General features: G+C 56.2%; 1 protein-coding gene across 1 annotated transcript in view; it reads right to left on the bottom strand.

The window, feature by feature from the left end:
* The window catches only part of EPHB1 (EPH receptor B1), a 428,767-nt gene extending 418,778 nt beyond the window's left edge, over window positions 1–9,989 (bottom strand). Inside the window, exon 1 of the mRNA XM_029215290.1 lies at window positions 9,559–9,989. Within this exon, the coding sequence (XP_029071123.1) occupies window positions 9,559–9,616 (58 nt within the window). The 5' untranslated portion in view covers window positions 9,617–9,989. The remainder of the gene's footprint in view (window positions 1–9,558) is intronic.
* Window positions 9,990–11,104: the final 1,115 nt, after the last annotated feature.

Raw genomic sequence — 11,104 nt, forward strand, 5'->3', positions numbered from 1 at the left:
GGCTGAGCTCCCTTTCTACCACTCCCTGTTTTGCACACGCTGCCTGGCACACAGTAGGAGGTTGACAAATATTTGTTAGATGTTGAATGAATGAGATACCATTTCTCTTCCCTCTCCCCAGCCTCTCCTTAAGTCCTCTCTAATCTTCTCTAAACCATTTTACTTCTACTATTTCTCCTAGGATATTTTGGTTATCAATTGCTACATAACAGACCAATCCAAAACCTAGTGGTTTTCAACTATGACAAGATTTATTTTGTTCACAAATCTATAATTTGAACAGGGCTCAGGGAGGAAATCCTGTCTCTTCCCACTTAGAGTCAGCAGACATGGCTGGAAAGATGGAGGCTGCAGCCATCTGAAGGCTCACTCACTCAGATGTCTGGCATTCGGTGCTGGCAGTGGGCTGGGACTGAAGCTAGGGCTGTGGCTAGAACATCTCCACGTGGTCTCTCCAAGCTGCTCGGGCTTCCTCACAATGTGGTGGCAGGGTCACAAGGTCTCACATCCCTTGTGAGAGAGAGCCAGGCAGAAGCTGTAGTTATCTTCTCTGATCTCACCTCCAAAGTTAGGCAAGATCACTTCTACCATGTTCTATTCATCAGAGTGAGCAGAAGGCCAACCCATATTTAAATGGAGAAGAGCTAGGTTTCATATTTTGATGAAAAGAATATCAAAAAATTTGCAGACATGTTTTAAACTACCACAGAAGACATGATTTCAGGTTTTTGTGTGTTCTACTGACCTTTCCTTTCTTTGTATTCATTAATACAACATACACATTGCCGCTACCTATATGTCACATGCTGGGGATACCATGACAATTAAGACAGAGCCCCACCCTTCAAGGGCTCACAGAGCTGTGGAGTCTCCAGTGAAATAAACACGCAATTACAGACCAGTGTGGACTGTGCTCCCACAGACGGAGGCAGAAGCAGCTGTGGTGGGGACCAGCAGGCCACTTAGTCCAGCCTGGGGCTAGGAGGAAGGCTTCCAAGAGGAGGCAACCACTATAGCAAATTCTAAAGACTAAGTTAGAGCTAGCCAAGGAAAGATCAGTGACAAATGCAACACAGGCAGAGCAAGCAGGTGCAGACCCGGAGGCACGTGGTAACAGAACACTCAGTCGGGCCCCTGCACAGATGGGGAAAAAGAAAAGGGGATGCCCGGGGGGTGTGTACCTGTGCAGCGTGTGTGTGTCTGTGCCCGTGCGGAGCAGGGGACGATGGAGCAGCAGAAGGTGCTGCTGGCAGGACCAGAGTGGGGGAAAGGGGGACCCAGACTGTGAAGGGTCTCGCATCAGTCCTGAAGGTGCTGGAAGAGATTCACACACGCCCCAGCCAGGGTAAACCTAAGTAGCACAGTGTGGTCTGACACCCAAAGTATGGTCTGACCAGTGCCCAACACAGGCCCCTGGGCACCCACCTACAGCTCCGTGGATGGTCTGATACTAAGACCCTCTTCCTTGCCCTGAAGCTTACAACCTGCGCTCCACCCCATCCCCAATGCCTCCAGACCACTTCGATGCATTGCCAAAGGGCCTGAGAGCATCCCTCTTTGGGCTCCTTTCCCAGCCCTCCTGAGCGAGGGTCCTCCCTTCTTTCTCCCCCTTCCAAGCTCACCACACAGCTCAAGCCTCAGCATCAATGAGAAAGCCAAGGGCAAAGGTCCCACCTTGACGTACTGAAAAAATAGCAAGAGGAAAACAACAGAATAATGAACTGCAGGCCCCATCTGCCTCTCACAGATAAGGCGTTTTCTCTGCCGCCCCTGTCGATGAAGCTGCCTGCCCTTATTGCGGGCCCTTCTGCTCAGCACCGTCCACAGGCACGGCCCCAGGGGGACCGGGCACTGTCCAATGACACTAGGATGCTGGGGGGGTTCTCTCCCCCCTCTTCCTACAGGCCCTTCCACACTCAAATCTGATGCTAAATCCCCGGGTCCTCCCCTGATGTTGTGGGTCTGCACCTGTCCCGACAGACAGGAGCTGCCAGAGCTCTGGGAGTAACACGGCCCCGGGCAGGGCAGGGTGCACATGGCAGAAGTCAGGGCGGTCCCCAAAGGAGAACACGGGCAACTGGCCCTCCCTCTGGAAGGCGGGCCTGTGGTGGGAGCTCTAGGAGGCCCACAGCAACCTGCTCCCCACACACCCCCACCATCACGAGCCCGGTCCAGATGCCGAGCCACCACCGTCTAAGCAACACATCAAAGACAAGAGCCAGACGGACACGTGGCAGAAAGAAAACCACTAATGACCACAGTGGGGGTCTGACTGGTGGGACAACATGGGAAAGGCCACGTGCAAACAGGAGAATGCAAACGGAGAAGGAAAAAGCTCTTCCTCCAGCTGGGGGCACAGGTGGGGCAGTTCCAGAGAGCAGGAGCCTGGCCACAGGGACTTGGGCACAGAGGCCAGGATATTGTCTGGTACCTTTGACAGCACCTGGCAGAACAGTGAATAAACAGCTGGTGCTTAATAAGTGCTCCCTGATTTCATTCATGAGTAAGCAATGTTCAATAGAAAAGGCACTGAACTGGGAGGCAGAGGCTGAGGAGCTGTCCAACTTCAATTTGTCAAGACTTCACTTTGAATCTTAGCTCTTGTGCCAGTAGTGCCTCAGCTTCCTCACCTGTAAAATGGGAGAACACATGCTTGGATATTAAGGGTATGGGATCAGCACATGGTAAATGGGCAAGAGAAGCTTAGTCTAGTCCTGGCTCTAGTGCTGCTAGGCTGTAAGATCTCTGCAAAGTCTCTTCCCTTCCCTACAACTTGTCTCCAGTCCTTCTCCTGACATGTCGGGGCCCCGGGAACAAGCCTGACTCCCTGTTGGCCCCCACGAGCTGAAGCGGCCCCAGGATCAGTCCCGGGGACTTCAGAAGCTAGTGCTAGGCTGCAGCCTGGGGTCCCTGTTCCCTCACTTGCCCCTCCCCTCCTGGCCACCTGCCTCTGCCCATTTCTCTGTTCATTATCACCTCCACTGGGGGGATGGAGAAGCAGAACAAGGAGGTTAAATTCAAATCAGTCATTTTGTCACTTGCTGCCAGGAAACGGGGAGGGACGGGGAGGGACGAGAGGAGAGACCCGGGCCTCAGGTGCAACGTGTGGGCAGAAATGAGTCCTGGTAATTCTCAGGAAATTTCCTATATGTTTCCACGTTGGCCCAGATCTGCTCCAGAGAATTCTGGGAACCTTCCATGAGGGGACAGAGCAGCCTCCTTCAGAAGCTGCTAATGGTTTATCTGCAGGCGCTGGGGTTTCCCTGCCCTGGAGGAACACCTCTGCTGGGGGCAGAGTGGGAGACAGCCTTTTTCATCACTTTTTCAGCCTCTCTAGCTGATGAGCATCCTGAAGACCCCATTATGGGGGTCGTTATGATGTCGTGAAGGGCCCCAGATTTTCGGCTCCCATGCTGCCCGGGGAATGAGGGAACAGGTGGGTAAGATATTCTTCCTACGCTGTGGAAGTGAAACCTTCTCTTTCACAAAGTTAGTGGCAAACGTAAAAGCCAGTTGCACCGAGAGACACCTGGCAGATGATTCTGCGTGAGACCAGGGAAGACTGTGGCCCCAGTGCTGGACCAGGTCGGCAACAAGAGGTCCCGGGAGCAAGGTCTCCTCGTGGAGCGCACCAGGCTAAGACCCTTCTTAACGTCGGCCCAGCTCACCTTCACTCACCTCTGAGGTGCTGCTGCAGAACCCCTGCCAGCCTAAGAGGATCCACACCTCACCCACAACTAGTCAGGGGGTCACCATGCCCCAGACTGCATTTTACCCACAGCTGTCACCCCCAAACCTCCTACTTCTACCACTGCTTCTACCCTGGGGTTTGCGCACAACCCAAGCCCCTGCTACCCTCTCCATCATAACGGCCCCTCTGTTAGCCTTTCAACAATGAGGAAACTGGGGCACAGGGAGGGAGAGAGCAAACTGTACATCCGGTTGCTTCCTGTGTCTTAGGTCAGATGGAAAGCAGTGTTCCATTAGCAAAGAAGAATGAAGCCCACCACCCTCCAGGCCTCCCTGCACAGTGTGTTCCCATCTCTCTAACACCCAGAGGAGTGATCAACAAAAGCCAGTGAGGTGACTCAGACGTCAGGTTTGAGGGCCTTTGATGGAGCAGGCGGCCCTGACCTGGCCACTCAATGCCTCCCTTCTGAGCACAAACACACACCTGGGGACCCTGACTATTGTTGCAATTGAAATGCAATCCACAGAAGGGGCTGAGAAATTTCTCATGCAAAATTGTGCTTTTAAATATGGAATCTCTCCCAGGGCGTTACTTTATTATTATAGTAATTTCCTCAGAAGGGCAGGCATCCAATGCTGTTTCTCCACCACCTTTGGTGACATGGAAATCTGATGGAAATATTCAGGTTGCTTAAGTGGTTAATGCAGAAGAGGGAGACATAAAGGCAGCTCTTCCAAGGAATGTGGACTCCTAGAATCCAGGTACAGGGATGTGCTCTAGACTATTGGTGAGGGGGGGTGGAACAGGTAAGGGTCCAGTGTGCTCCCTCCACTGCCCCCAGGATGCATAGGGTGCCCAGGCCCACCTCCTTTAGGGACCTTTGTCCGCAATCATTTCTTCCTTGAGAGAGCGGCCAGGGCAAGAAGAGGAACAAAGATGCTCCCAGTCTTTCTACTAGATTCCTTATCGGAAGCCTCACCACGGTACAGGTCCCTAGCCCTGCGTCTGCCTGTGCATAGGATGGGAATAGAGTGGGAGGTGGGAAAGAAGGGGTAGGAAACTGGTGCTTCAGCTGAAGTGCTGGGATTATCCAAAACTTTCACTCATCTCTTCTCCCATGACCAAGAAAACATGGAGTCCCCAGTAATCAATGGAGTACCCAACGGCCAATGGCTGAATCAGCGTTAGAATTCTTCCCGCCCATGGATGCAGGTGGGTCTGAACCTTTCTTCATGCAAAGCCTACAAAAGTGATGCAGTGAGGTGGAGTGGTTAAGAACACAAACCCCAGAACCTGACTGCCTAGGTTCCAGTGCAAGCCCCTCACTAGCTATGTGGCCTTATCAAATTACTGAACCACCCTGTACCTCAGTCTTCTCATCTGAAAAATGGGAGAGGAGGGTTAATAATAATACCTACCTGATAGGGTTGTCTAAAGATTAAGTGAATTAATTTATGTAAAGCACCCAGCGTTAAGTGTCAGCTATTATCAGCAGTTCCCAAATATACCAGTGCCAGACTGCCTGCATCTGAATCACTGGGGCCCTTTATTAAAAATGAAGATCCCAGGCCATTCAGTAAGTGCAAAGTGGAGCAAGACCTGCCCAGGATTTGTGACCGCAGCCTATTTTAGAACCATTCCCCTGGGCAGAATTTCAGGAAGCACCTACAACAGGATTTTCTGGGAGGCAGACTTTCAGGATCTATCCAGACCTGCTGAACTTTTGTGGGAAGAGTCCAGGAGTCTATAGCAAATTGCCCAGGTGCCATGAGGCTGCCTAAAGCCTAAAAATCCCTGCCTGAGATGACTGACTTCCAAAACTGCCTCCACCCTTTGCCCACACTGGAAACCCTGCACTCCTGAACCTTAGGGTTTCTAAGAACTCTTGAGGATTAGCTAAGATGATTGTTTTAGTTTAATAATATGAATGCATCTTTGACTTTAATAGCATCTTTATTTTTAAACCAGTACAGGGATATCCTCATAATGTATGTTACCTGTCCAACTTCTAAGGCTGGAATGGGTGGGCATCACCAGCTACTGGCAGCTCTGCTTTACCAACCCAGAAGGTTCAGGCCTGCGTCCTACCTCTGTAGCTGTCTACACTGCCAAGACTTTTCTCAAGCAATGGCCTAGGGCTGCGTTACCTTTCCTCGCCAGCATTCCACTCACTGGCTTTGGGGTCCCTCCACAAACACTGAGTAATGGTAACTGTTTCATAACACACAGAAAATATAATCAACTAATGGATAGAATTCTCTCAAATTTACTTTTCTCTCCCAGACATTTTTTTCAATCTTTGGCGCCTGCTACCACTTGCCGGCTCATGCACGCTCATGGATACCCAAAACAGAGGCACATGTAGCAAATGAATATTAACAGAAAATGCAGAAACTGCCAATTACCCCCTGGCCTGGTGGCCTGTTGTAGGCACACAGGCTGAGGTTGGGGTTTTTCACCACAAACTGTGAACGGTGAGATTCAGTGCCGTTGCATGTCAAGGTGGGGTACCCCACGAAGGGGTGCAGTAACTCAGGGGTGTATGTATTCATACATCAGCCATTCCTTCGAGAACTCACTATTTGTTAAGCCCTACCACCAAATCAAACGTGTGCACGTACAAGGGTGGCAAGCCCAGGATTTCACTCTGGGCCACATCAAAGAGCAGTTCTCCCGGGAGTGCTCTGGTCAACGAGTGTGGAACACGGAGGCCACCTGCATGTCTAGGGTCATTCGTGGACGCCCATGAGTGCTCGGGCTGGGAGGATGCTATGAGCTGCCAGTGATTCCAGGGCACTGCCTCCCAGAAGGGCTAATACTCTTAGCTCAGGAATACTCCACTCTGAGGGAGAACTGTCTGCGACCAGCCCAACACCTGAGAAGCACCTCAAGAGAAGCCCAGGTCTCCAGACCCCGACACAAAGGGTATGGGCCAAAGGGCAGCTCAGAGAATGTAGCTTGCAGACACCAGCAGCCTGTTCTCAACAAGCTCTCAGGCCCAGTGTGAAAAGACATGGACTTGAAGAGGCAGTTGTTTTTCTGGAGACAGAGAAAAGAGCCCTGGTTCTGTGTATAGAAGTCCAGAGTATGTCAGCATCCCTGCCTCCCAGCCTGTCTGCTCCCCTCTGAAAATAGCCTTTAAAAGCCCGTGCCTCTGCCCTGCATGCCATCTCTCTCCCCACACAGCAGAGCGGGCTGTAAGCGGGGAGGGAAGGGAGGAGGGAAGGGGCCGTCTCCTTCAGTGTGGGCCTCTCACTCCCCAGGTCAGCCAGCCCCTTCCCTCCTTCCACCCAGGCAGAGGGTCTCCTAGGGCCCCGCCTGCTTCTGGCTAAGTGTCCCCACCACCTGGTCCACGGCTGCCGTTATCCCTCTGTCCCTGCCCTGGCCTGGGCTGAGGACCTGACTGCTCTTGGAGCTGCTTGCCCTGGGTGACAAGGGACCACTGAAATTCCAACAGAGACCCACGAGAGAAAGAAGACAGACAGACACAAAAGTGGCCAAACCAGCAAGGGGAGGCGCCGCCTGGCCACGGCAGTGTAAGAGGGATCTGCTCTCTGTGTAGGCAGCTCATTGATCCACTTTTCTGATAATTATTCCTCACTCATCGCAAACCGAATGACGCTGGCCCCAGCCCAGCCAGGCAGGTGGGAAGGCAGCTTCGCGTGTGAGGAGGAGAAAATGAGCCTGCTTGTGTTCATCGGGGAGAGGAAGGAGTGAATGGTGTGTACTATCCCTGTGCACTGAGCAGGGACGCCAGGGCTGCTTTAATATTCTGCTGAACGTGGCATTTCTTTTAACCCTTACTGGAGAGACAGACGTTCAGCCCAGAAAGCCGGGCTCTTCTGGCCAGGCTAACGGTAAAGTTTCCGAGCTGCGAGGAGGGAAGGGCTCCGGACGACCTGGGTGACAGGACCGGTACGCGCGCGGCTGGGGGCCCGCACCACCGCACCCTCCCTGGGGCCTCTCCAGCCCAGCAGATAGAGAGGGCTAGCCAAGAGGGGGTCTAGGGTAGAAACCGCGCGCCGCCAGACGCCCAGTGAGTTCCCACACATTTGCTCTCCAATTTCGCTCGAATGCATATGCCCTCCTTCAATGATGGAGACCCAACGCCGAGACCAGCCTCCCCAGGTAGGCACCTATCTGCTCTCCGAGACCGAGCCGCTGACCCTCCAAGGGGAGCGAAGATCGGCGGGCAGGACGCTCCGTCCCAGCGTTAGAAAGTCCTGTGTGGCCTCGCCCATTGCAAATGCCCGCTCTCCCAGGTCGTCCCGACTGGTTTGGAGGTGTGCCTCGCCTGGCTTGTCCTAATTCAACCGCTCCCGCGCTTGCCTCTCAATAAGCCAAATCCAAGCATCCCTTCTGCGGGGTGTTGATCGCGCTCCCCAACGTTCCAGTCCCTGTACGTTCCCAAAAGAAACCCCCTCGGCACAAAGACCCAGCAGCCAGAGAGGGCAGCGGCAGGCGGAGGGCAGACAAAAAGCTACCTTCAGGAAAGCAAAAGCGAGCTTTCTAGGCATTAATCGCCGCACCCCCGCGCCGCCACCAGAACGAACGCGGGATATGGTGGTCTTCGCTACCAGGCCGAGTAATCTTAGCCCCGCCTCGGGGCCACAAGGCCCCAGCTTCGCTTCGAGAAGGGCAGCACTTTCCGGAGGGGTCGGGGCGCTGAACCACGGGGTTTGGGGCCGGGCGGCGGGTTCCGCTGGGCAACCAATAGCAGTTGGACGAGGACCTGGGCGGCCCAGCGGGGCGAGCTCCCAGCTCGGAAGGCGACGCGGGCGCCGGGGGCTGCGTGCGGAGTCCCTCGGTGGAGTTTCACCCACGCCGGACACCGGGGCTGCGGGGCTGAGGCGCGTATCTCCCCCAAGAATTGCTTCCATCCCGACACTAAACTCCGCTCTAGGCCGACTGCGTTTCGGGAGGGGGCTGCGGCCGCCGCTCTGCTTCGGGGAAGGGGGCGGGGGAAGGGGGCGGGAGGCGGGAGAGGGGCAGGGATTTCCCACAGGGATTCGCGGGCGCCGCCGAGCGCGGGTCTCCCTGCTGCGCCAGGCGCTGTGCCCGCGGAGCGCGCTTTCCGGGCCACGGCGGCAGAGGCACAGCCGAGGCTGAAGTAGCAGGGAGAGCGTCGCTGCGCGTCGGCTACCCTCCCAGGCCGGAGGGATACTGGGCGAGTTTCGTCAGAACTGATCACGCACCCCACCCCACCCCCGTTTTCAGGAGCAAGAGGCGACAAACGTGTCCACCCCGCCCCGACCGACCCGGGAAAGATGCAGCCCGCAGGCTCCGGTACCACCAGCTGTCCCCCGAGGGTCGGGCCAATGAACTCAGCTCCTCTCATTCGGCAGCCACTTGCGAGGTACCGGGGCAGAGCTTCTCCGGTCCCGGCGCGCAGCGCTAGCCCGCCGGGCCGAGTCCTGGAGCCCGCGGATCCCGAGCGGAGGAAAAGGAGAGGTAGCGCGCGGCTGCCTAAGAGCATCCTTGCCCGGGATAGGAAGCGAGCAGACTGACGCGCGTACTCCAGGGGCCGGACGGCCCGAGGCGCCCCTTCCTCCCCAACGCCGGTCTCCGCCGGAGCTAAGGAGCCTGCACCGCAATGCAGCGGGCTCCGTGCTCTCTGAGCCGAGCTGCGGGAGACCGGGGCTGCTAAGGAGCGCCCGGGCGCGGGAGCCAGAGGGCTCCGCGAACCAGCTGCGGGCGCCGAAAGCCAGCCGGGGGCGCGCGGGTGGGTGCCGCCCCAGCCCCGCGCTCGGCCGCGGCCGATGCTCCCCAACAACCTGGCTCTCGGGTCGCGGGAAGCAGGCGACGCGTAGCAGCCACAGAAGCCCCGGGGATACAGCCGCCAACTTGCTCCGCGGTGGGTACGTTACCTTCCATCGCGGCCACTGCGGATGCCAGGAGAAGCAGCAGCAGGCAGTCCAGGGCCATCGCCGGCCGGCGGTCCCCAGGCCGAGCCCGAGCCGAGGCGGCCGCGGGGGGAGGGCACCGCGTCTCGGGGTGCCGCTGCGCTCCCCGCCGGTGGCTTCTCCGTATCCTTTCGCGCTCTGGCTGGGACCGGACTCCCCGGAGCGCGGCGTGGGCGTGGGCGGGATTGTGCGCGCGTGGGGCGGTGCGGGCGCGCGTGGGTGTGGGTGTGCATGTGTGTGTGTGTGTTTATGGGAGAGGTGGGTGTGTGCGTGCGTGTGTGAGAGAGCGGGCGAGGGAGTGCGAGCCGGGGAGAGCGCGCGAGTGCGTGTTCGTCCTGGTGTCACATTGCGAGCTACAGCCGAGCCTACTGGAGGACTGAGCCGGCCAGACTGACGGGGGAGGGTGCGGGATCCCCCACCATCAGCTCTCTCCCCACCCCTAACACCTCTTGTCCAATCAAGGAATCAAACCTGCAAAATTCCCCCGTCCAATCAGGCGCGAGCACCTCCTTACACTGGCATTGTTAGTTTAAGAAAAACTTTTGCTTGCAAGGCTGTGCGGGAGGGCTGGGAAGGCGCTAGGAGGGGTCCGGGCTCCCCCTGGTGGTGCTCTCAGAGAACCGCACCGGCCGGCCCCAGCTCTCCATGCCCTAACCTAGGGGGCCTAGGGAAGGGGCCGACTAAGACCCTTCCCCTTACAGCCCACCAGGACTAGGTGAACTATAAATAATCAAATTTGTCTTCTTTCATCTTCTCAGCGAGACTACCCTGACTACTCTATTTAGTGCAGCCCCCATGGCACACCCTATCCCTCCTGTCCGTAGCACTTCACCTAACACACTGTGGTTTTTACTAATCAATTTTGTTTATTGTGGGTCTCTCCTTACCAGAACGGGATTCGTGTGTGCTTTGTTCACTACGGAATGGCCAGTGCCTAGAACAATGCCTGGCCCGTAGAAGGTGATGGCATGTATCCGCTGACTGAATGAATGAGGTTCAGAGAATCTGGGGGCGGTAGCCCCAGGGTGCAGGGCACTGGATATGCTTCCTGTCCAGCTCCCTGCTGCTCTTGTCCCCCAGAAATCTCCGGCTGCCTTTAGTTTTCACTTCCCCATGTGTTCTGTGACCATCCACCGAGGGCCCCGACCCCAGAGGACAGGTCAGGCGGGAGGGACCAGTGGTCACACAGCCCCTTAGAGGGGCAGAATGCAATAGGGGCAGCGAGAGCTCTGCAAGGTGGCAGGCGGGGGAAGGCACCAAAACTGTGGGGGAGGGGCTGGAAGGATTTGCAGAGGCAGCAACAGGAGGACAGGGCATTGGAGGCAGGAGCGATTCTCCCGGGCTCAGCACCCCCAGCTCTGCTTTCTTTTCCTGTCTCTGCTTTCTTTTCCTGTCTCTAGGGATAGCCGGAGCATTCAAGATCTGCCTTGAGTCTGTAAAGCTATGCTGGAGAAATGTCCTCATCCCATCACCCCCACCCCAGACCTGATGATGGTCTGGTCCTACAGGG

This window comes from Monodon monoceros, unplaced genomic scaffold, assembly GCF_005190385.1.
Source record: "Monodon monoceros isolate NGI ecotype Baffin Bay Population unplaced genomic scaffold, NGI_Narwhal_1 Super_Scaffold_11, whole genome shotgun sequence".
Classification (NCBI taxonomy): Eukaryota; Metazoa; Chordata; class Mammalia; order Artiodactyla; family Monodontidae; genus Monodon; species Monodon monoceros.